Source organism: Miniopterus natalensis, chromosome 7, assembly GCF_054644295.1.
Source record: "Miniopterus natalensis isolate mMinNat1 chromosome 7, mMinNat1.hap1, whole genome shotgun sequence".
Classification (NCBI taxonomy): Eukaryota; Metazoa; Chordata; class Mammalia; order Chiroptera; family Miniopteridae; genus Miniopterus; species Miniopterus natalensis.
Genome location: NC_142087.1, coordinates 62,909,135 through 62,935,628, shown reverse-complemented (window position 1 = coordinate 62,935,628; position 26,494 = coordinate 62,909,135). Strand labels below are relative to the sequence as shown.

Below are 26,494 nucleotides of genomic sequence, written 5' to 3'. Positions count from 1 at the left end.
AGTGAAGCCACCTTAACAACAATCCAGTTAACTGAATCTTAATAATGAAAACACTGGCCGCAGCTCCGTCAAGGCCAGAGGGGGGTGCATGGCGCCTTTCAGCTGTACGCACCTCCCTTTCTATTCCTCTTTGCCCCTCTCCGGTTACTTCTCTCCCTTTTCCCGTCTGCACCGCGTCCCCGCCCAGCCCCCCAGGCACAGCCGGCGCGCACCCGGAGAGGGGGCTGCAGGTGCGGCACCGGCGCGCACCTGTCCCGCGTACGCCCCGCGTCCAGCAGGGGGCGGCCGGCGCCCGCCCGCCCCGGGCCCGGAGGACCCCGCGGAGACCCCGCGCGGGAGGGCGCGTCCAGCCCGGCCCCGCAGGGCGCCCCGGCGGCGGCAGCGCTCCGGCCCTGGCCGCGGCCCCGACGCGCGCCCGCCTCCGCCCTCCCGCGCTCGCACCGCCTCCAATACCTGAGCGGGGCGCGGCGCGGCGCTGCCTCCTCCCCCGCGCGAGCAACTCCGGCCCGGCCGCCGCGACGCTGTCGCCCGGGAGTAAAGGTCGCGCGGGCCGGGAGAGAGCGGCGGCAGGTGGAGGAGAGGCACGGGGAGCTCCAAACTCTCGGCAGCCCGGGAAGATGGCGCCAGGCGGGCGGGCCGCGGACTGAGCGCCGCGGGGCAGCGAGTGGCGCGGACCCGCCTCCGCCGGGGCACGGACGAGGGCCGTCCGCGGGGCACGGCGCCCCGCGCTCGGCCCGGCCCGCGGGGTCATGTCGGTCAGCGAGCTCTACAGCCAGGTGAGTGCGGGCCGCGCGCCCCGGCCGGGCGGGCACAGGTGCGGGCGGCGCGCCCCTGCCCACCGCTGCCCTCGGGAGCCTTCTCCCGCCGCAACGGGGGTCGGGGGGTGGCCGGAGACCTCTCTCAGCCGCCGCCTCGCCGTCTCCTCGGCGCCTTTAACTTCGGGTGGCGGAGAAAGTTTGCTGCTCCGTGAGCGCCCCGCACTGACCGGCCGCGGCTCTGTCCCTGGCCGGGACTGTCGCCCCCTCCCCGACGCCAGGCCGTCGCTTGCCGCGCCCGGGCTCCGCTCCGGCGGAGTTCCCCGAACCGTGGGGGCGTCCCTGCCAGCTCCGAGCTGGGAGCGGGACAGCCCCCCTCGGTGTCGTCGGTCTCGGTCAGGACCCCACCCCAGGTGCTCTGCAGTGGGAGCTCCCAAGGGCGACCTCTTAGGTTTTCTAAGGCTCCCTTTCTTCCCACATACCAATGAGGGGGATCTCTGAACTTGGAGGGGTGCCTCCAGTTGGGGGTGGAGAGAGAAGGGGTCCCAAGCTGGTGTCAGAGGCCGGCGGCTGGGGGCGGGGTGTTGCTGAGCCCTGGGGAGAGCTCGGGCGCTCCAAGGATCTGGAGGTGTGGGGAGCGCGTCCCTAATTCTCCAGGGAGCGCACCCTGGGGCGGCGCCTCGGGGTGGGCATCTGGAGGGCTTCAGCCACGGCGGGGAGGGGGTCAGAGTAACGCTGAGCCGGAGCTGGAGGGGGGGTTCCAGGATGCCTGGATGCCTGCAGGGTGGGGGGACGTGCCGGGCTCCATCCGTGGTGGGGAGCAGGTGCGGAGGGGCGGACACGCCCTTCTCCCCGGCAGTGCCTGGGGTTGAAGTTAGGGACCAGCCGCCGCCTCCCCGAGAGCCCGCCGCGCAGCAGCCGGGGCCCCTCGGACCCCATTGGATTTCACCTTGGCCCTGGGGGCATGCACTGAAAGGCTCCTGCCCCCCACTCTTAAATAAGTTTCGGATGTCCGGGCGCCTCGCCTGCTCAGTGGCGGGACACGTCTGACTGTGTCTTACGCGCACGTCTCGGTGCAGAGAGAGGGTGGGGGTGGGGTGGGGCGGGGGGCGATTCCCAGGATCCCGGCCTGGCCGCCAGGTCGAGGCGCCGAGGACGAGCCATGTCCGCGCCTCCACCTGGCGGGTTCTTGCAGCTGCGCTGCGCGGGGGCGAGACCTCCTGCTGGGTGGGCTGGCTTCTCTCTCGGCGCACTTTCGAATTCCTCCTTCCTGGAGGTGGACAAGGCCGGACTGGGATGGCACGAGGTGACCACAGAGCGTGTAAGCTGTGTGGGGTGGGGTCGCAGCAGCCTCGGACACCCCCCCCCCAACAGTGACCACTATGGGAGGGAGCTTCTGGGGGAGGGGGGCGTGTGGGGTTCCAGCCAGGGGCTGAAATCTCTGGCACTTCTGGCCGTGGAAAAGCACCCACCCCCTTGCCTGTGGGAGGAGCTCTCAGAGCTCAGGCTTTCAGTTCTTTCCTTGAGGCCCGATATCAGGAACTTGGACTGGAAGCTGGAAACTCGGGATGCAGGGGGAGATCTGCCCTGGAGTGTAAAGCGCTGAGCTTTGTTACCCCGAAGTGCACGAAAGTACCACCTGTACTCTCAAGTAATATGAGGGACACAAGGGAATTTACTTGCAGGGTATCATGAAGTCCTTTTATCAGGGAATAACAAAATAATAATTGCTGCATTATAGGAAGCTAACGAACAGTTGAATAAGCCCTTAGCTTTTGGAGCCTTGATTTTGAAAAATAAGAATATTGGATTGCTTCCTGAGGAAAACACTCAATTTAAGTTTTAGTTAGAAATGAGTATATTGCATGCTAACTTAGGAGTGATGAATTAGTGGGCGTCTGAGCTGAACTTCTGGTGTACTATCGTGGGCTTAAGGAGATGGACAGAACTGTTTCACCAGGAAACGGTCTTGGGAGGACACACCAGACACTTAAAAAAAAAAAAGTGGCTTCATTTTGTGTGAGGGTTTGACATAACCCAAAAATCGTTATTAGAATTTCTCCCTAGGGCTCTCAGGGACTGTGCCTTGCTCTGTTAATGGGTTTCTAGTTCTTTCTCAATTTCAGATTTGTAAATCTAAAAATGATTTTGTCCTACGGCCAATGCATTAGCGTCCAGATTGTCTTTTGGGCAGTTGCTTTTCTTCCTGGTACAGTGAAACACTTAGGCTTTACTGTGGGAAGCAGATGCATTGTTTTCTAACCACTATCATCTCACTTGCTAGGCTGGATTCTCAGGATGCGTATGAATCATAGAGCATACAGAGAAACTGTGCCTGCTGCTCTGATTCACTTTGTTTCTGGGGAGATGGTTTGCTCATTTTAGTGTATTATCAAAATAGCCAGTGTTTCCTTTTATTTTTAACCTGCTCGTAGGCTTTTCTAACATGGTGAACGCTGGATCCAGGCACGTACTTCAGTGTATTATGCATGATGGAAATAATTACCCGTTATATCAACAGCATTTATAAGTGGGATGGAAATTTTAAGGCCCTTTATTGATTATACCTGTTGCATTAGTGACACAGTTGGAAGATATTATTGGAATGAGACATATGTTGTTATTGGAATGAAACACTTATTTCAGTGTATAAATTAGCTGTAAGTATAAATAGTTCCAGGTAAAGACTTAATATATTAGCCTATTTCTACTTATCCAAGAAAAGACATTTTCCTTTTCCCTCCCTCCAAGTCGCTATTTTCTTGCTCTTGGCTAATCAGCTGTCTTCAACTGGCAGCTCATGTGTGTTATGAATATATCTTTTGGAGTTGATTTTAGTCATTGGCAAAGGGTACTTCCCATTAACAAAGGCACTCCTGTTTTGGAAGACCCAACACCTTGCCCTTTAGAAATAGCTTTCTTTGTATTGCGTTTTTTCCTGGGTGGGAAAAGAAAATCAGAGTGCATGCCACACACCTTGAGAGTGACGTCCAAGTGAGTCAGCCTCATCCACTCTTGCAGAAAGGTGGAGTTGGCGATGGGGCTTTCAATGCAAGCAGCATGTATGTTGCAAGTGTTAGTACTTTGTTTCCAACCCACAGGAAAAGATAGTATGGGCTAATTTGATTTGTTCAGGTCCCGGGAAGACGCTCAAACATGTGTAAGCATGGTGAGTATGATTTAATTATGATAATTGCAGAAAATAGTCTAATTTTTAAAGTATAAAATACATAACCTCTCCCTCAGGCTGAGTAATACAAATCTTCTCTATAGAAAGGTTATTCTGGATGAAATTGTAAATATTGCTTTTTCAAGTAATATGATTTTCAGCATGACTCTAACCAGCAGAGTGACTGGAAATCACCAGACTCAAACCACTACCTTTAAATAATCCTTTCCTGCTTGGATTTTAATTGATAGGTGCTGTCCGAGCAGTGGATTTTTGGGTGCTGCTGGGAGGTTACTTTACTGGTGGACACTCCCTGTGTATGTCAGGGGTGGCTTTGAGCACAAGGGCCTTTACTAAGGGCTCCAGTTTGGGGTCAGTCCTTTGGAAAGTAGAACTCTTGTGCTTTTGGGCTGGTGGCCTCTAACTGTCCCTTATGTATCAGGTAATGCCAGTCTCTCCTGAGTATCAGTCCTTTCCTATCCCCCTTTCTCAGGTGAGCCTACAAACCCAGTGGGCCCTTCTTGGGCCTGCTGGTAACCATCAGAATTTCAAAGTTTGTGTACAAATTGTTACTCAGTTCACAGGGCCTGTTCTCTGCCTGCTTGTTACCTGTATGCACTGAACAAGATTACCTTGCCCCCTTGTTGATAGTTTTTGTTGTGTTACATCTCCCCAGTTAGGCTGAGGTCTGGAGAGCAGAGGCTGTATTGAACACTTTGGGGAGCCTCCAGTGTGTATAGTGCTCTGCCTTAGTAGGTGCTTATTTGGGAGATTTTCCCCTAGGTGCCCTGAACCCTCCTTCCCCCACGTCCTGCTGGAAATTCTTATAGCCATTTGCTGACACTAGGTCTCCCTACTTGGGCCTCTTGGAAAAACTTGCTTTTTAGCTATAAGTTTCTTCTCATTTTCTTTTGTGTTAATGTGTTCCTAATATTGCATTTCATTAGCTGCAGGATAGTCACCCATCAGAAGGCTTTTTGACAGCTCCAGGTCAGGTTGAAATCTAAGTATATTATTGCACTTAATTTTGTTCAACAGAGATGGCATTCTCTTTCTGTCAGAGGACCAAGGCACCTCAGAGTGGTAACTAACTAGACATTCTAAATTCTGGCAAGATTAAAAAAATACTATCATTTTCTGTGGTAAGGTTCAGCTGTAAACTGTATTGTTTATAGAAGTCCAAATACTGCCTTTCCCATGTGATAGTGTATTTATCACCATACATACAGAATTGTCAAGGTAAACCTGTTTGGGTTTGAAGTAGTAGTTGTCCTGTTTTGTAATTCAGTAGGTTCCCAGAAAACACATTAAAAAGCAGCTCATGCCCGGCTGGTGTGGCTCAGTTGGTTGAGTGTTGTCCCATGTACCAGGTCACCAGTTCAAATCCTGGTCAGGGCACATGCCCAGGTTTCAGGCCCGATCCCAGTATGGGGCATGCAGGAGGCAGGTGATCAATGTTTCTTTCTCTCTCCCTCTCCCTTCTTCTCTGTCTCTAAAATCAATAAAAATATATTTTAAAAATAAAACTTTAAAATGGGCTACATTTAAGAAATTTTAAGTGCATGGAACGTGTGCTCTGATACCCTTGTCTCCACAAACACATTTTGCGTTGTCATTGGGCAACAAAACCTAAATATACAAGATTAACTAACAATATAGCATCACCCATGTGAGAGGAGGGCCACACACTCAGAGTTACAGGCATTGTGGAGCATCGTCGGTCAGGTGGACTGCAGTAGTGTGGCAAGACTTCCTCTAGCGGCAGTGGGATGTGACTGGGCCTTGAAGAATGAATAGGATTTGAATACATGTGGACACTGGGAAGATGTCACAATCAGGAGACAGTAGGAAAGAGGTTAAGTATGGTGACAGGGATGAACTAGACCTTTTGGGGGGGACAGGTAGTAACCATAGTAATATTTTAAAACTATTTTGAAATAATTTTAGACTTACAGAAAAGTGGCAAAAATAGTACAGAGTTCTCATTGTTTTTTTCCAGACTCCCTTAATTTTAGTACCTCATATAAGCATAATACAATTATTGAAACCAGGAAATTATATTCATGAAATCCTATTAACTTACCTACAAGTCTTACTGGAATTTCACCAGTTTTTCCACTCATGACCTTTTCCTGTGCCAGGGTCCCATCTAGGGTTCCACATGGTGTTTGGCATCATCACGCCCTAGTCTCCTCCAAATGGTGACAGTTCCTCAGGTTTTATCTTTCTTGTCTTGGCCATGGCCCTGTAAGAGGATTGGTAAGTTGTGGCCCTTAATTTGGGTTTGCCTGATGTTTTCTCATGCTTCGACGGAGGTTATAAATTTTTGGTAAGAACACATCAGAAGTAATGTCTTTCTCAGTGCACCATCTCAGGAGACACACGATGTCAATGTTTCATTACTGATGGAGTCACTTGGATGCCTTGGTGAAGGTGATGCCTGTCATTTTTTTATATTGGACAATGGTATTTAGAAATTAAGATCTGGGTGCTAGGTATGCGTATTCTTTTTAGAGTCAACAAATGTTTTGTTATATGGGAAAGGCAAGGGGAAGAGTCAGACATGACCTTGAAGTTTCCAACTTGAGGGTGGACAGAAAAAAGTTGGGATGGGGCAAGGATAGTGCTTGATTTTGACATGTTAAGTTTGGGGTGAAAATATCTCATTTACATTTGAAGCTATGAGAATGAGCTTGAAGGAGAAATGTTGGGATCCAGGTTTCTTACAAATAAAATGGCATTTGCTTTTCTCTGATGAGGAAATGCAACTGTCTTAAAGCACAATTTTAATAAAGATCAGATCAGGACCTTGGTATGGGCAGTCCTGGCCTCTGCAGTCATGATCTTGGTTGGACCGTCCTGGGTGTTGTGGTTAAACGCTCTCAGTGCTGACACCTTGGAGCAGATACTTTCTGAGCCTTGCCTTGTTTATCTGAAAAATTGGGATGGGATGGTACCTGCATCATAGAGTTATTGGAGGACTGTGATCTGAGATGCATAAAGTGTTTGCCTGGCACAGTGTCTGGCACACTCTATGTGCTTAGCAGTTGCTCATCAGCTAGTTTCCACTTCAGTCCTGGTGCTCGGTGCTGTTCTTTTCTCCTGACCCTCCCCTGCCATCTTGCAGGGGTATTTGCCGTTGGGGACTTGGTGAGAGAGGGAAGAATTGCTGCAAATACTTAACTACCCAAACAGTAGACAACTAAGGCATGGGGGAAAAAGGTTCCCACTCCCCCCACCCCCTGGGGAAGGAACAAGAGCAGTTTAAAAGAAGTTTTAAATTTAAGCTGTGCTTTCTGTCTCCTATTATAGCTTTAAAGGAAATTAAAAACCATTTTTCACAATGTGCCCCCTTTTTCTGTTAATACAACTGATTATTGAAACAATTCATATAATGCAGGGAAGGCAAAGGCTCTGTAATCCCCCTCCCAGAAACAGCTACTGTTAACCACTTATGTGTGGTCTCTAGACCTGCTCTGTCCAGTAGGTGGTCACATGTGGCTGTCAAGCACTTGAGATGAGGCTGGCCCCAACAGGCATGAGCTGGACATGTGAAATACCAGACTTCCAAGACAGAATGCAAACATGAATGTAAAATACCTCATTCATACTTTTTAAATATTGATTAACTGTTGCAGTGATGCCGTCTTGGCTATTTTGGGCTAAAATCTTTCCTTTGATTCACCTGTTTTTAACCTGGCTACTAGAAAATTTAAAATTTCATGTGGTTTGCCTTATTTCTGTTGGTCAGTTCTGCTTTAGACTTATGCAGGATACAACATGTACTTAAAAAATAAATGGAATCATGTTGTAATATTACTCTAGACTTAATCTACTTTGGTTTGTTTTTTCTGTAGCATATAAAGGTAATTTTACCGTTTTAATAGCTGCATGATATGGCATTACATGGATGTACCATAATGTTTTTTAACTGTTCCCATTTTGATGGACATTTAATTGGTTCCAAATTAAATTAAGTATCAAAAATACTGTGAAAAATGCTGCAAAGAGCCTGGGAACCTCTTTTCATTATTTCATTAGGAAAAGCCCCTAGAGGTGGAATTGCTGGTATATGCATTTACAGTCTTTGTCAGCGTGACCAGTAGCCTCTAGAATAGAACCCATCTGTCTCCTCACCCCTCTCGCAGACTGGTCATTGTTCCTGTCTTTACACTTATGCTAAACGTTTTATTTTTTATTTAAAATTGATTTTCATTGGATGGTTGAACACCTTTGCATGTGCTTGATGTTTTCATTCGTAGTGTTTTTTTTGTAGTTCCTGTATTAAAAAACATTCGTAGCCATTTTTTTTGTTTCATTTTTCATTAAATGATTATATTTTTAGAGATAGTCATGGAAACCAGAATGTCCAGGAAAAATATACAAATATATTTTAAATAAGGCACCTTAGCATGTATTTCTCCTTCCTTAGTTTGGAGCTTGTACCTCTCTGAGCTCTACAATTGGAAAAACACTGGTCACTATGATGGTGCTGCAATCCTCACAGGTAGTGAGGTAGGATCTCACCCCCAGGTGTCTGGCCAAGGGCCTGGTTGACTTCTCTGCTCTACTACCTTCACGAGGTCCTGTCCCCTGGCCTTCCAGTGCTGCTTTAAATGTGCCCTGCCCTAGCTGGGTGGCTCAGTTGGTTGGAGCATCGTCCTGTACACCGAAAACATTGCGGCTTCTATTCCCGGTCAGGGCACATACCTAGGTTGTAGGTTCGATGGGAAGCAACCGATTGATGCTTCTCTGTCACATCAGTGTTTCTATCTTCCCTCTCCCTCTCCCTCTCCCTCTCCCTCTCCCCTCCTTCCCCCTCCCTCCTCCTCCCTCCCCCTCACTCCCCACTCTCCCCCTTCCTTTTTCTCTCTTAAAAAAAAAAGTGTCCCAAATGTAGGTAAAACCTGTTTTTGGCTTTCCTGAGGCCATGTAGGACCCCAGAGAGGTTCACATCTTCAAAAAGGGCTAAATGTAATACGAGATGTACATGGAACTCAAGCAGTATACAAATATTTGATTTTAAGTTTATCTATCCTTTCACCCTAGGGCACTGCCTGCTTTCCAGGCTCTTGGCACACTCCATCTGCCCCTGAAAATCCCACAGTGAGGGCATTCTCTTTCCTACCATGCTTGCTGTCGAGTGGACATCTTGTTCCTTTCTAAGCTATGAGCAGAGAACCAGGTATGATATTCCTGGAAGCCCTCGCCCATCAGCCCATTTAGTCAGAGAGGTCTTCACCTTTATGGGTGTGCCCTGCTCACTGCCTGTTGGCCTGGCATGTGTCTGATGGAAAATGAGCTCACCATCCTTGCTCAGGTTGTCAGCATGGCTACCCTCCAAGTAGGGGGCATCTTACATTCGGCATAAGGAGGAGCTCTTTGAGTTGTCTGGATCGTGGCGTAGATGAGCACTGGTAATATCTTGCTAATTTGCTGTGGCAGTGATCAAGTTTATTTATCCGAGCGCCAAGTAAATGGCCCATAATGTTCCTCTTAACATTTATTCACTGGCTTATAAATCATTACCCTTCTTGGAGCAATTCAAGTAGTGACATGGACCCAGTAGGCTTTTCTCTCCTTTTCTGAAGAGGCTCATCATGAAAAGTTACTGATTTTTCCCAGAGAGCTCTTGCCATTATAAAATTCAAATGCATTGTGACATGAAGTCCTAAAATTAATGAGAAGATCTAGATGCCTCTGTATGGAATTCAAAGACTCAGTTTATAATCTCTTCTGCACTAAGAAATTCAGGTCCCCTGGCTTAGAGACCAGCCTTTGTAAGAAAAAGGCTCTGGACACTGGAATGCCAGTTTCACTCGTACTGTGACCTGGATATTGTGCATCTGTGGGGAAGGATGAAAAGGTAAAATATTTGAACTGGAAAATTGTACTATATCCAACTATCAACTTTGTGTACCCTGGTCATTCACTTTAGACTCTGGTTCAACTTATTTTTGCTGGCTGCCTGTCCAGACCCCAGTGCAGTCCCACCAATGATATGATGCATGCTCAGAACCTACTGCCTGACTATATGATGCCAGTGTCATTTAAGGTGCTTTGGAGGACGGTACATACAGAATGATACTATTTTTATGAATTTCCAAAATCAGCAAAATAAACAGTATTGCCTAAGGCTTTATATGTGAGAAAAGTATGAAGGAAAAACCAGGGAATAGCGAAAAGGAAACTAGAATAGTAGCTCCTGGAGGGGGTGAGAGGGGCAGGAGTGGAAACAGTGCTGTTGGCAGTCTGCTAGCACCCATGGTGTGTGCACAGGCATTCATTTTATTACTGTGCTTCATCAGTTACTTAAATTTCCAAAAAAGGTGCTGCTGCTGAAAATAGGATGAGCTACAAGGCCAAATTTTAAAAAGCTTTTGAGACTTTCTGATTCTCCGTTTTCCTTTTTGTGCGTGTGCAATCGATGGTTGAGCGTCTGTATTTGCAAAACTGCTCTTAGGAATCTTATGCTCCTACCCTTCCCAGTTCCCAAGGCAGTTTTGCATACTGTAGAAACTCAGTGAATGCCACTCAGTTGGCTGAAAGTGCACCTGTGCTCTTCCGTTTCCGGGCCGTGGCACTTCGAGGAAAGGCGTTTTTTCCATCAAGGAGCTACCTTTACTGTAATGTTACCTTTGCCTGTCCTTTTGGCTTAGAGTACCCGGTGGAAGGCCCATCTGTTCCCTCTGGCACTAGCCTAAATCTGTGGGATGTGGAGCCCCTGTCAGGAGATAATTAAATGTTTTTCTTTCTTATTTCTGTACCCAAAGGGTTAGCACAAGGTTTGAATGTGGGATAACAGCAAGGTATCATTTGTGGATGTGAAAGCTACTGTAACTACCTTCCTTTTGAATATCCTAAATTTACACATAATTTTGAGTACACATATGTATATTCTGCACTTACCTTCCTAAGGTTATCATTTATGTTAGAAGCGTAAGCTCCTGCCCTAACCAGTTTGGTTCAGTCGTTAGAGTGTCAGCCTGCGGACTGAAGGGTCCCAGGTTCGATTCTGGCCAAGGGCACGCACCTCGGTGGCACGCTCGCCCCAGTTGGGGCATGTGCGGGAGGCAGCCAGTCGATGTGTCTCTTTCACATCGATGTCTCTCTCTCTCTCTCTCTCTCTCTCTCCCTCTCTCTCTTTCTCCTTCCCCCTTCCACACTCTCTGAAAAAGCAATGGAAAAAATATCTTCTGGTGAGGATTATAAAAAAAGAAAAAGAAAAAAAGCATAAGCTCATTTAATTTTTCCCCAGTTAACTCACAAGGTGTTATCACTATCAGCCATCTCATCAGGGCTCATGGATATTCGAGTGATTAGGTGGCAGCAAATGTGGATCTGTATCTTTCCCGTGAGATCAAACAAAGCAGGTGGGTTTCAAAAGAGACAACAATGAATCCGGGAAGAGAAAATAGATTTGTCCTCTCTCCTGCAGGGATGATAGTAATACTCCTCATCGTTTTCATCTTCAGATTCAGACCCTCTTTTATATTAATGACTCAGCCAATGAATGTGCAGGCACCTTCTCCCTGCACAGCCCATACCCGAGGCAGGGAGGAAGGGCCCATCTCCGCGGGGCAGTCTCTTGACCTTGAGGTCTTCCAGTTCAGTGGTCCATTTGTTGTATGAAAGAGCATTAAGGAGGTATTAGTACCTTAAAAGGAGATAAATGGCTTCATCTCATCTCATCAGATTTAATCACATTCTCAATTTACCCCGTACTCACTAATGAGTGCTAATGTTCATTTGTAGAATAAGGAAAATGAATGTCTCTTCAGCCGGAAACTGTTTCTTTTCTATCAAAGTGCTTGCTCTTTTTAATTGTCATGTTTCTGGGCATGTGTGTGTGTAACTATGTAACAAGCTGTGTGCACCAAAATAATGGGAATGCCCTTAAAATGTGATTAATTTTATAATGAGCATAATAGATCCTGTCCATCTGAATGTATGCTTTTCCCTTCAGGACGGCCTCTTTGGCACTGGGGGAGGATACTGGCGTTCATCAGTACCTCTTCTGAAACTAGCTTCAAATCTGATGGTGTGTTCCTTGTTTCCTTTGTATGGTGGCAGGAACTATGCCTGGAATGTAGGTTCTTTTCTGGAAATAGCCAAAAGTTATTCAAAGAACTAAGCCGGCTGAGGATGGTAGCGATTCATGGACACATTTCTATTATAGACTAAGTGTTACTTCCAGGTACTGATCCCAGTTTTGTGGATCCTCCGTCTGTCATCCTCGGGGCGTTATCGCCAGGCTCCGAGTGCTCTCCATGATCAATCAGTGTAGCCCTTTCGGGCTGTTGGGAACATACTCTTCTGAATGTAGCAGTTCCGGTCTGTTTGCTTAAAGGCTCACAGAATTTTATAGTTAACACTGATTTATAGTCCCACTTAATTATATTAATACACACATATATTTGTCTCACTATATATGGGTATATAATTAAATTGCCTCAATGTTGTGACTAGTATAGAGCATTAATAAGTACCTATTGATGGACTAATCAGATGGAGAGTTTATTCCACCTGACTTCCTGAAGTGCTCTTTTGAAAGCAGGTGGAAGGATGCTCTTTGTATGTTCTTTCCTCCTGTAATGTTAGCCATTGAATAGAAGATGAGACAAGGTGAAATAACTTTATTCACGGTAGTCAAAAGTTGTAGAAGCTACCCAGTATCCTTCATGCATGAATGGGTAGCAAGATGTGGGCTATCCTTGCATTGGGCTGTTATTTAGCCTTAAAAATAAAGAAATTCCGACACATACTACATCATGGATGAACCTTGAGGACATTATGCTCAGTGAAAATAAACCAAAGGACAAATATTGTGTGATTTCACATACGTGAGGTCCCTAGAGGAGTCAAATTCATAGAAACAGAAAGGAGAAGGGTGGTTGTGGGGACTGTCGTTTAATGGGTAGAGTTTTAGATTTGCAGGATGAAAAGTTCTGGAGATGAATGGTGGTGGTTGCACAACACTGTGAATGTGCTTAATGTCCCTGAACTCTGTACCCTTAAAAATGGTTAAGATGGTAAATTTTATATTGTGCGTTGATACCACAGTTAAAAACCAACTCAATTCTGGGGGAAATGGGCCAAGGAGAATACAGAGGTTAAAAGCATAACCGTTAGACTGGATAGACCTGGGTTGTGAGTGCTGGTTTCCCCTTTGGTCAGCCATGTGACCTTAGGTAACCGCTTAACCTGTAGGCTTCGGTTATCTGCAGAATAGGGATAAGAAGCTTAGTATAACCCTTGGGCTTGCTGTTGAGATAAAAGGAGAACTTGTGAGCTGTACTGTTGCTGCTAATCTTGTTGCTGGGAGAAGGTCTTGTCCTTGGGGAAGCCACTGGCCAGTCTCGGGCAGCGTGGGGGTGAGAGCCTGAAGGGCTGGGAAAAGTGCTCCGGGTGCTGATTCAGCGGCTGCAGCTTCTGTATGTGGGCGGCAGCCTTGGATTGGCTCTTATACCTAGCAAAGCACCAGCATTCATGGAGAAGCTCCAGGGCTATGCATGTGCTTTTCCTTTTTGAGGGGAGGAAAGGAACAAAAACCATATTCACCTATCATCCCAAATCGTCATCCTTAGAGCTTCAGACCTAACTGTCCTGTAGCTTACAATTGTGGGGCTACCCCCACTTTGTAATGAGAAGAGCATCCCACCTTGACACCACTAATGGCTGCCCATGTCTATCTTTAGCCCCTCCTGGCACTTGGTGTACTTGGCTATTTTGGTTGCAAGGGCATTTCAAGATGTGGGCTCTATTCTAAGGATGCTCTCTCAGGAACCAGGCTTGGCTGGTCTGAACAATCTTTCTTAGTGGGCCAGCACAGTACTAGGGGACCAGAAAGATGCTCACAGCCTCTGAGACTTTAGGGACCAGGTTATCCTTTCAACAGCAGAGATGCATTTCTTCCCATGCTGATGGCCACCAACGTGATGCAGTTACTCTTGGCTCTGCTGTTTCCTGCCTTCTCACCAAGCCTTTCTATATCTCCAGTTCCAGTTTAGATAGACTCCATTCTCCATTGTTCCTGTGATTTCTCCATTGTTCCAGGAACAATGAGAAAAGCTCTAAAGCTTTGGTAGAGGGGCAGCCTCTTGATTGGCTGCTCCTGGGCATATACACCTGGTCCAGGTGGCTTTGCCACCTGGCCTCAAGGAACTTCCCAAGATGACTCCTTCCCTGAGAACTGTGCGTTTTCCTCAACAGAGGCTGTGGATGTTGCAGGCACAAGAGCCATGGTTTTCCCACATTGGGGTACATCAGAATGATCCAAGAGCTAGTGAAAATGTAGATGCTGCATTTCACCTGTTGAGTGGGATTTGGGAGGCTTTTGCTGGACCTGGTTTCACTTCTTTGCTAGATCCTGGTTATTTATGGTACTTGCATCCCTCTGCCTGAGTTTCTAATCTGTTTTTTAACTATTATCAATTCCTGCCTTGGATTCTGGTGATGGTTTGTTACCATGTCTAACTTGCTCTCACACCCTAAAAACGATGCTGGGATATGGGCCTTAATATCTCCTATTACACCTAACCCAATAATAACCTTTTTCTTCTTGGTTTTTGTCCATCTGCTCTGCTGAAAGTGTTCTAGGTCCTCTCGTTTTTCTCCAGTTGCTTCTTCCACTTCCTCCCTCCCCCCACATTCCTTAACCTTCTGTAATCCAGCCTTAATAAAGGCTCTAGGGATCGCCCACTGTTTAATATCCCTGCATCTGACTGGCAGTGTGAAACCAAACCCCACTCAGCGAGCCGCAGGGGTTACACAACACTCAGCCACGCAGAGTTCTTATTGAATGGGACAGATGCTGAAGGTATCAGTCTGAACTGTGCTCACTTCGCAATGTGAACCATCTCAGAAATCAGAAACTGCCTAAGTGCTGGCCAAAGAGTAATGACGTGTCAGGAGCTGTAAATAACACCGGCAGCCCTGGAACAGTAGCCTATATCTAAAGCAGCGTAGCCAAGTGCAGCCAAATAGTTTAGGCTACAGCTGTTTTGCACTTGATCCTATTCAAATAAGTCAGCTCTTGCCTTAACACTGGGATTGAAAACCTCGCCTTAGGCTTCTGGTGCTTTGCCAGGGGGTCAGTGGTCGCACTTCCCTGCTGAGTTATGCTTATGCATCTCAGGTTTTTTCTGTTAAGTCACTGTGCAAGGTGGACACCTTAAGAAGTCATCATTTAAAAAAATAGATATATTTTTCTTTTTTTCGCACTCCTTTTTTTTAATCCTTACTTGATATTTTTTTCCATTGATTTTTTTTTTTAGAGAGCGTGGAAGGAAGGAAGGAAAGGAGGCAGAGTGAGAGAGAGAAACACTGATGTGAAAGAGACACATTGATTGGTTGCCTTCTGCATGGGATTGAAGCCCCAACCCAGGTGGATGCCCTTGACCGGGAATTGAACCCACGACCCTTCTTCCTGAGGGCCGACACTCTAACTACTGAGCCACACCGGCCAGGGCAAGAATCATAATTTTTCACATACTTACTCACTGTGGCTAACAGTGGCTAGCCTAGGAGCTAATTCACGGCACTGAGGTGGGAGAGTTTGCTAGCTTTTAGTGGTACACTTTAGCAGGGTTACCCAGGTGGGAAGTAGCACCGATTCTACTTCGTGCCAGTTTGGGCTGTGAACTCTGCGGTGAGTCTGAAGCTGTCTTTATGCTGAGAATTCCATCTTCAGCTGATGTGTGAGCCAGGACTGCCCTCACCCACAGTGGAGGTGACTTCCACTCCTGGTCTTGATGGGTTGTGTAACAGACGCAAATAGGTGACAATCTTCTTGATGGAGGCTAAGTGCTGGGCATGAAAGGTGCGTAAGACGTGGTGCTTGCTGAGGAGCTCACAGTTATAGCCAGGGTGGTAAGTGCCATCCAGGGGAAGCGTGTCAGCGAGGCATTTGACCAAGGGGATGATAAGTGGTGCGCTGTGGCCCCGTCGAGTTGGTGAGGTCCTTTGGCTGTCCCGGCAGCTCTCAAGACAGTAGTTTGGGAGGACGTCTCATCTTTCCCTCCTGTCAGTCCCTCGACATGCCCGTCTGTCTCCTGCTTGAGCGCGGAGGAGGGAAGGTCAGAGTTACATCACCAGGGGCCTCCAGCCTCCAGAGCTGTTTCCCGCTCCGAGCTCCCCACAAGAGCTCACTAGAATGGGAGCCCCATTGGTTCACCTGGGAAACTGCCTTTCCTCCTCCAGCCTCGGGGGCTGGAGACTGCCTGTGGGAGAGCGGGCGCGGGGCAACAGGCTGGACGGGGCAGGGTGGGGCCGAAGCTTTGCTTGCACAGCCCTTCAAGATGGAGAAAACATTACATAGTGATATCAAGGGATGATTCCCAGAAAACCCCATGCCATTTGGACAGGAGGGCAAAGATGGGAGCACATACAAATCCAAATAAAATGTTTACAAGCGGTTATAAGAGCTTATTGACCTTTCCTGTTTAAAGACGAGTTCATCTTAGAGCCTAAAAATACAATAATACCCAAGATGTGAAGAGTGTTTGCATGGATCTTTGCGGGGCTACCGCATACACTGAGCCATGCCTTTCATCCTACTGTGGAGTCCTTTGTTGTAGCTTATTCTTGAGAACAAAGTTAATTTAGCAGCAACTGTTTTTTTGTTGTTTTTGTAAAATGGTCTTGTTTCCATAAAATGAGGATGATCTTGATTTATGTCATTGTTTTAGGTTTACTGTTTTGACATTGTTTTAAACGGGTTTCATATCAGGTCCTTTCAAAGTCCGATGTTCATAATCTTGCTTATAAAATAGCATTTATTATTTTTTATTTTTTATTTTTGTTTAAAATATTACAGATGTCCCTTTTTCTCCCCAATGACCCATCCCACCCTGTCCCACCTCCCTCCCCAGTCCCTCTCCACATCATTGTCTGTGTCTTTCCGTTGTACACATATACGTATAAATTCTTTGGTTAATCTTTCTCCCTCCACCCACCCGCCCTCCTCCGTCCCTCTGACATTCATCAGTCTGATCTATGCTTCCATGTCATTGAATCCATTCTGTTCATCAGTTTATTAAGTTCTTTAGATTCCACATATAAGCAAGATCATGTGATGTTTGCCTTTCTCTGCCTGGCTTATTTCACTTAGCATAATATTCTCCAGGTCCTTCCATACTGTCCCAAATGGTATGAGATTCTTCTTTTTACAGCTAAAATAGCATTTTTTAAAATCCTAAATGAATATGCTAACTATGGTTTGTCTGGTGCTGGTGCGCTAAGGTGACTTAAGGTGACTTCAGATGTAACCAGAAATACACAGGCAAGAAACCTGTGCCAGTAATTTTTTCACCTGGGATGATAAATGATGATCATAAGAGTGTGCAGTTGTCTTCTGGGCAAAAAAAATTGTAGTTGCTTAAATTGTTTCAGGCTTTAGAAAAGGACAGTGATATCGATTTTATCTACTGTAGTAAGATTGCTATCACATTAACCTCCTTATGACCTCTTTTTTATCAAGACAACGATTTGCAAAAGTGAGACTTCAAAATGTAAGTTTTACAAAGTTCTTCAAGTGAACTGTGCTCAGTGATGGCTTTTTGTTTGGCCATAATAAAGTATTGGCCTGGATCGAGGACCAGCTGTGGAGGGGATGTTGAACTTGACCCAAAGAATACAGATGGCCTTCGAAGAGACCTAAGTAACAGTGGTGCTTCCTGCTGGCTCATGGATGCATTTAAATATCAGGAATGCAGCTATGTGTAGTAGGCAAAAGCAAACAATCCCCAAGAAACAAACCAACCAAAAAACAAGAAAATCATTTACCTTGCTTTAGAGACTGTGCCCTGGGGCGAAGATGAGATGGAAGGAGGGAACCCATTCCTTAGGCAGTTCAGAGCCTCTCAAAGGGAGAGCATCACTGATGGACAACAGAAAGGATTTTCAAGGAGAATTTTGGTGCTACATGACTTTTGTGTTATTACTGGTGTTAGAATAGAACCCCCACCCCTCCCAAGATGTGACTCAACTATGTTCTGATGTTGACATTTAAGGGGATACTCGCATATGAGGAACAGCTGGGGGACCCAGGACGTAAAGTCTGGAGAAAAGGAGATATGATCCTGAAATTTCTGCAGGATGGTCACTTGGAATTCCTGTCTCTGAGTTCTTCCAAAGCTCAGAGTCATCCACGATGGGTACATATTGCAGGAGGTAGATTTACCTTGGGGTGCAGGAGCACCTGGCCAGTCAGACCCCCAGGTGGTGGACTGGGCTGCCTTGTGCAGAAGTGAGGGCTTCATCTTTGCAGGTGTCTGAGCAGGTGGGCACCATCCAGCAGGGATGCTGTAGGGAAGTGCCTTAGCATGGGAGTTTGACCCCTACGACCTTGAAACTTCTTTCCCACCTCAAAGGTGGCAACAAATGACTGTTGGGAAAGAAAAATATAAAATTAAGGTGAAAAGGAATTATTTCAAATAAACAGTAAAAGAAGGAAGAGCAAACCATTTTTTTCTTGAGCTTCTACTTATCTATAAAAGTAAACCTAAAGAAAGTGGTGCATAGTTTTTGGCTTTTGTTTTTTTAATCCTCAACAGAAAATATTTTTTCCATTGCTTTTTAGAGAGTGTGGAATAGAGAGAGGGAGGGAGGGAGACGCATTGATTGGTTGCCCCCTGCATGCACCCTGACCAGGGCCCGGGATGAGCCTACAACCAAGGTAAGTGCCCTTGGCTGGAATTGAACCCAGAACCCTTCAGTCCATGGGTCGACGCTCTAACCATTGAGCCAAAGCAGCCAGGGCTGTGGTTCATAGTTTTTGTTTCTCTTGGAGAAACAGCCTTCCAACTCACTTGAATTTTTTCTAAGAATGGGAATTACAAAGCTTTATTGTTTCAGTACAAAATAGTTTAAAACTCTCTAGTCCCATGTTTTGGCTGTGGTTATTTCATGGTGAAAGGACCATCGGTTACCTTTCTTATGGGATGAAGCCATAGATAGGTTGCAAGTTTGGGTGCAGACAGGAGAGGAATTGGAATGAAGGAGATTAGAGAGGAAGGGCCCTCAAGGTGGAGGAGGGGCATGAAGTAAAAAGGTAGGCCGGCTCTGCCACCTGGCTGGGCTGGCACTCAGTGGGCTCCCCTGCACAGAGCTGCTCTGCTCAGAACAAAGGCCGCTGTCATGAGGTGGGATCAGATCCCCTGAGGGGCTGGCTAGGACCTGATTTGCCTTCTTTTAGATTTCAGTTCCCTCTAACACCCTGGGAGCTGATGATTTAGCTTCAGCTTAAGCATCAATTAGTGATAGATCCAAGAGGTGCAATGTCTTGTCATGCTGGCTGTCCTCTAACTCCCCTGCCTCGCCATCTCTCTGCTTGTCACTTGATAGGAGCCCTGGCACGAGTGTGTCCTTCGAGGTGCAGGGCCTGGCCACTGAGGTCAGACCCCGTCTGAAGTTGCAGCCTGTCTGCGTCAGGCAAATCACTAGCACCCTCTGTGTGGCATTTGTACAATCAGATGAGAGAAATAAGTTGTTTTCATCTCCATGCCTGTTCATAGATGTCTAAGAGTGAGTTATTGCCCTGCCCCAATCCCTAATTTTGGCCAGTTTGGAAGGGAGAAGTAGCCTTGAAGAAACCCACAGTGGGTTAGCTTCTTTTTTCCCCCCCGTCAGAAAATATCAGCTCTTTTTAAAATTAATCCTCACCTGAGAAGTGAGCATATTTTTCCTGTTGCTTTCTAGAGCTTGGAAGGGAGGGGGTAAGGGGTAGTGGGGGAGAGGAGAGTGGGGTGGAGGTGGGGGCAGGGATCAAACCTGCAACCCAGGTATGTGCCCTTGACTGGGAATCAAACCCTCGACCCTCTGGTGTGCAGGCTGGTGCTCTAATCGCTGAGCCATGTTGGACAGGGCAGAAGGTATCAGCTCTTCATTCTTAAAGCAGTGTCTTCTGTTTTTATATACGTACACTGTATGCTTTACAAGTTGTGCTTCCATTTAGTTGTCATTTTTCATGTTCACAAGAGCCCTCTGGGGCAGGGAAGATAAAGCAGGAGCTGACATGAACTGTTAAGTGACATATTCGCACTTACTCTGAGGCAGCTTGGTGGTGTGCCCAATGAGGAACATGGGCTGACCGGAGTGGGGGGACGTCTCCTGAGTACTTGCTGCGGGTGTGTTTTCCTGGGTACTCAATAGCTAGTGTGTATCTAAAGGGTTTAAGTCCTATGCCACTAGTTGCATTATTGTTCATTTTTCCAGCTTCTAGGCTATTGGTCTGTTCAGGCTGTGCACCAGAAAGGAACGTTGATTTGCCACGTGTATCAACGTATAAGCAGCATAGAAATAGGATGGTGTAATGGAAAGGACACTGACCTCTCTGCTTGGGGGTTTGATTGTAATGTCATGTATGACACTAACTAATTTGACATTAACACAGTGATGCTTATGTGACGCTAACTGGGGCAAGTCATTGTATTGCTCTGGGCCTCAGTTTCCTCACTTGCCCAATACAGGAGTAGGACAGGATCTCCTAAGATTATGTGCAGGTGTCACTTAATGAGTCAGAATCAGTACATTTAAAAAATAACAGTACAGCTTCTTTTACATATTTTCCCGACTCGCTGTGGAGAGTAAAATGGTTCAATCTGAAAGTGGGTCCATTTCCAAAAGTCACTGCCCCACAATGAAAGATGCTCAGAACCAAACTTGCCTGTTGCCATTCCTGTTTCTCCGCAGGTTTCCCCATTGCAATAAGTGGCATGATCCAGTTAATCTTCCACGCCTCAGATCCGGACATCTGCCCGCGATACCCAGTCTATCCTGCTGGCCTTCTAACCAGAGAACCTGTGTCCTCACTTCTCGCCCACTCACCACTCTGACCCATCCAACCTACCAATCTCCTAACTCGCTTTCCTACTTCTTCCCTTGTCCCTTCCAGTCTGTTCTCCACACAGTAGCCAGATCAGTCTGTCAAGTGTCAGTGAGATTCTGCCAGAGTTCACTATGAGAGGACCTCACTGTGTCAGGAATATATTGGGAATCACAGTTCCCTAGGCCTGGCCGTGAGTGTATTTTCTCTTCTGGGGCGTCCTCTCAGTGACGAAATGGTCTGGCCGATCTCTTTCCATCCGTTCATTCCCTCACACCCTTACCTGTGAAGGACTGTCCCAGCACAGTTTTGCTTCAATGAAGACAGGCCACCGGTGGTCACTAAAATGAAAGCCTTTGTTGATTCTACACGCTGGTTAGATTCCATTTAAGAGCCCATTGGCATTTTCAATAGGCACAGGGAGGAGGTTCTGTCGCTGTATTTCCAAATCTGGTTCTGGATTTGGCTGTTAGATGGGGAGCCTCTGGCATTCCCCCTGTAATCTCCTGTCTCAGGTTTGTTCCAAGGGGTGAGATCTATGGACAGTGCTCAGCTCTTGCCAAGTGGAAATCATCTGGGGTGGGGCGCCCCATCCAGGCTCAGCCACACCCCCATTTTGACTTCATGACAGAAGTCTGATCTTGACAAAACCTTTCCCCTGTGCAGCTGTGTGTCTCAGGCTGACATAACCCCAGAACTCACCAGAGCTCTGGACTTTGTGTCACATGACAGAGAAGTGTCCTTCTGGGGAAGGCAGTTTGAAGCTTTTCTTATAGCCAGGGCATCACAACTGATGACTGTCAGTCGATAACCACCTCGAAGGCTGGACCTTCCCCGTGGGCAGAATCAGTCCACTCATCTTCTGAATGTATTTTCAGCCCTTCCGCGCACATGCCATAGCTGCCTGGAATACTCTTTCCCTCCTCATTTCTACGTTCATTCTCTCTCTCAAGACCAAGGTCAAACTTTAGCGTGTCCATAGACCCTTCCCGACTGAGCCTAAGGAAATCTATTCTCTGTACTCTGAAGCTGTTACTGTAAATAATGTCCGTCCATTCCTTGGTCTTGGCGTTTGCTCATATCCTCCGCTTACCGCCTCTGCTCTGTTGTTGGTCTGCACTGTTATTTATTTCTTGGGCGATTAACTTTTTGCATATTTGTCTTATCTCCTCAACTTATCCACGAGGGCAGAGACCAAGGCGTGGGCTGAGCACTGTACCTTATGTAACAGGCACTTGGTACTTGCTGATTTGAAGAGCAGGGCTGCACGAGGACAGTAGGCCAAGCATTTGAGATTCTGATATTTCTGAGGTTTTTTTGTGTTGTTTTTTTCCCCTCAAGAGTCTGGAAAATCCTAGCTGGGGGATGCTAGCTGAAGGAGAGAGTCTCGGAGGCAGGTGTGCTCACCCCGGGGAACAGTGGTGAGCAACTCTTTGCAACCGTGCTGAGCGGTTTTGCAGCACTTCCCTTCTGGAGCAAATGCGAACAAGTAGAGAACGGTGGAGGAATGCTGCATTTTCTGCACATTCCTTCTCCTAAGGATAGGTACAATGCGTGCATTTCCTCCCGCTTGCTATTTTCTGACCTTGTGTTCTAGCCATTTATAATAGTAGAATCTTCCAATCTTAAGAAAGCAAGGAAGAAAGTGTTATAAACTGACAGTGCTGTTTGTGGTATGCCATGGGATTGGGGCAAAGGAACACTGGAGTGGGCGTCAGGGCTCAGAGTTCTTCCATTCGTGCCATTTCCTTGCTGTGAAAACTTGGGCAAGGGGCTTAATCTCTCTTGACTTTGCTTTCTTAGGTATTACATAGAAGCAATCGGATTTACCTAAGTACTGTTGAGAATGAGAATGAAATGAAAATAATGATATGAAGGAAACTTCTAAGATTAAGGAAGGGTTACTTGCCCACTGTGAAGTTTTTATTTTTGTTTTTTGTATGCATTTCATTCATTGCTGATACTTGGACCAGCAATCAGAGTATAAAGTTGAAATTTATGTGTTATATAACTTTGAGTCATTAAAGTATTCATGAGTCATAGAAATGGAGGTTTAGTTAGAAGGTCATATAATTCACCTTGTTCCAGATACTGTGTCTATTAAGCCTGCTTAGACGTATTAGCTTTTTGTAACCACTCTGAGTTCTGCTCATGAGGGTGGAGTATGTTGAAAGGGAGATACACTGTACATGGCATCCAAGAAGCAGGGGTCCCAGGCCCTGGTTGAGCTAGGATGAAACTTACCCAGAGGATCGTCCGAGAACATCCTGAGCTTGGGAGATTAACAAGAAGCGGGTCAGGGTCAGGGAGAGAGCTGGAAGTTGAAGACCAGATCAGAGCTTCCTAATTGCGATACCTTTTCACCCAACATGAGATATTATAATAAGTCGGTCATGATTAGTATAATAAAATATAAAGTGATGCCTAAGAAATAGAGTTGAATTATGAATGAAATAGCTGTTCACAGAAGTCCCCAGTTTATTGACAGGTTATATTCTAAAAGTTACTTTAAGGATAGTATCTTAGTCCATTTGGGCTGTGGTAATAAACTGCAGGAGACTGGGTGATTTCTCAACAGCAGAGATTTCTCACAGTTCTAGAGGCTGGAAGTCTGAGATCAGGGTGTGGCATGGCAAGGTTCTGGCAAGGACCCTCTCCCAGGTTGTAGATGGCTCTCTTCTGTTTGTAGCCTCACATGGCAGAAAGGGGGTGAGGAAACTCTGGGGTTTTGTTTATAAGGCACGTCATCCTCATGCCTTAACTACCTCCCAAGGGCCCACTCCCTGATGCCATCACTTTGGAGGTTAGAATTTCAACATATAAATTTGGAGGAGACGCAAACGTTCAGCCCATATCCTCTAGCATTTAGCATCTTTCTCCTAGAGACAGTGCTGTAAGTGGTGATCCCACTGAAAGCAAGCATCTGAAAGCCAGTTGAACTCCTACTGTGTCCGCAGCAGGTGCTGCTGTGCACAGAGCAGTGTTTTTGGGGAAATGCCTCTGAAGGTGTCTCCTGTCCCTCTGTCATAACCTGGCCGTCAGAGTCCTGCCTCTAACCCCATTCCCCCTCCCCCTCCTCAGCGTGGAGCTCATTGGATTTTTGGTGCAGATGGGCCTGCTATTGGTGTTTCTGGCCAGGCCGTGTTTTCTTTACTGCCCGTTGCTGCCCAAACACATGTATCCCCTGCCTTGTCTCTGGAGCAGGTCATAGCTTTTCTGTCACTTTTTGATAGGTTTTCCAGTTAGCAACAGTGGGAAATAGGAATGGCAGAGTCTTCTACCTATTTAATGTTAGTTATGGTTGCTTTGGTTGTATGAGTGACAGAAAACCCTGCTGCAGTGACTGGAAGCATCGAGGGTTCATTTTCCTCCACGTCACAAGTGTTGAGGTGGGCAGTTCCACGGCCCTTATTACACTGCTCTGCTCTCCTTTCTCATCTCGGGGCTCCGACCTCATGCCAGCAGGCCTGTGTGCCAGGCAGAAAGAAGGTGGAAGGGTGTGGAGCAAAAGCTGTCTGTTTCTTTTTTTGATAAATTTTGTTGTGATTATTGTTTCATACTTACGGAAAAGTTGTAAGAATAATTCGGAATTCCCATATGCCTTAAATTGGGTTTCAGGTTTGATCAGTTGACCTAGTAACATGTTTCATAGTGAAGGATCGAGTCCAGGATTACACGTTACACCTGCTTGTCCTGTCTCGCTGCCTTCCTTCCATCTGGAACATTTCCTCGGTCTGGCCTTGACATCTTTTAAGAGTAAAGCCAAGGCACTGCTAGAAAGACTGTCCATTTGGGGTAGGTCTTTGGTCCCAGTGCTGTGATGGTCACTGCAGCCTCATGGGTGGGACACGCTGTCTGATTTGTCCTGTTACTGGTGGTGGTAACTTCGATCATGTGCTTCAGACAGTGCCTGTCAGGCTTCTCCGTAGTGAAGTTGCTTTTTTCTCCCCTTTGTAATAAATATTTTGTGGGGAGATACTTTGAGGTAATAGATGATATAAATTCATCTTCTCACCCGACTTTCATCTAATGTTAGCCTCCTTGATGTTTTTACCTGGATTTATTTTAATGTGGTGTTTGCCAAATGGTGATTTATTACCATCATTCCTTCCCTATCTGTTGGGTTCTAGTGTATACAGGTGATTTCTCTTTTTCCCCTGCATAGCCATATATTCACTTAAATGTTTGGGCCCATGAGTTTGTATTTTGTTCAATGGATTATATATAATACGTGACTGTCACTTATTTTGATGTTCAGGGTGTCCCAGATCAGGTCAGTGGGCAGACCTTCAAACTGACTTCTGTGCCTTCTTGACATGATCTCATCATTTTCACCACAACACAGTATTCCAGGCTTATCTTGTGTTTCTCTGACTCATCCCAGAATTAGCTGCTTCTCTAAGGAGCCCTGGTTCTTTTTAGTGGAGAGTGGAACTTAGAAACCAATATCTGGGCATTAAGGTGGTAGTTGCATCTAGAGTGTTGCTGCCACCAGGCCCTTTGAGTGGACAGAGCTAGGGGATGATTGTGTATACACACATAGTCCTCTGTGCACATATACACATATGGTTTTTAATATAAAGAAATATACATTCACCCCAATACCTTCAAATTCAGGCCAACCTCACTTTTCCATAATTGTGTTCCCCCTTCTCTGAGGGCCTGGCATTCATAGTCTCAACCCTCTGTGTGGGGCCAATCTCCCAACTTGGCTGGGTGGATTCCTACCCCACTTGTGTTTGGGCCCTGATTCCAGATCTCTTCTTGGGCCTCACCACACCTTCCCCCAGGCCACCTGCTTGTTTAGGCCTAGTGGCTAAGAAGAAATTAACTCTTTATTTTGAGATAATTGTAGATTCACATGCAATTGTAACAAATAATATGGAGTAATCCAAATCCAGTTACCTTTACTTAATATTCCCCAGTGGCAACATCTTGTAAAACTAAGAGTAATGTCACACCCTAGCCAGCTTTGCTCAGTGGTTAGAGTGTCAGCCCATGGACCGAAGGGTCCCTGCCAACGGCAGATACCTTGGTTGCAGGCTCAATCCCCGGCCCTGGGAGGCAACCAATTGATGTGTTTTTCTCATATCTGTGTTTCTATCTATATCTTTCTCTCTCTCTCCCCCTTCCACTCTCTCTCTATTCCACTCTCTCTGATAAGCAATGGAAAAAATATCCTCAGGTGAGGATTTAAAAAAATGTCACAAGTAATGTATTAACATTCATACAGTCAAGGTTCAGAATGTTTCCATCACCACAAGGAACCCTCCTATTTCTTTTATGACCACACCCACCTCTATCTCCTCCTTAACCTCTGACAACCACTGATCAGCTTAACATTTCTGTAATTTTGTCAGAATATTATATATATGGAATCATATAGTATGCAAACTTTTGGAATTGGCTTTTTTTCACTCAACAAAATTCTGTGGAGACTTATTTAGGTTGTGTGTATTAATAATTCATTCTTTTTTATTGCTGATTATTATATGGTATAAAATGATGTACCATAGTGTGTTCACCCACTGAAAGACATCTGGGTTGTTTCCAGTTTATGACTGTTATGAATAAAGCTGCTATAAACATTTATGTACAGGTTTTTGTGTGAATGTTAAGTTTTAATTTCTGAGATAAATCCCAGAAGTGCAGATGCTGGGTTTTATGGTTGCTCATGTTTAGTTTTTTTTAAAGAAACTGCCACATGTCTGAGTGATCCAATTTTTCCACATCCTCATCAGCATT

General features: G+C 46.2%; 1 protein-coding gene across 1 annotated transcript in view; it reads left to right on the top strand.

The window, feature by feature from the left end:
* Positions 1-682: 682 nt before the first annotated feature.
* The window catches only part of MYO5B (myosin VB), a 284,644-nt gene continuing 258,832 nt past the window's right edge, over positions 683-26,494 (top strand). The window contains exon 1 of the mRNA XM_087819084.1: positions 683-776. Within this exon, the coding sequence (XP_087675210.1) occupies positions 750-776 (27 nt within the window). The 5' untranslated portion in view covers positions 683-749. The remainder of the gene's footprint in view (positions 777-26,494) is intronic.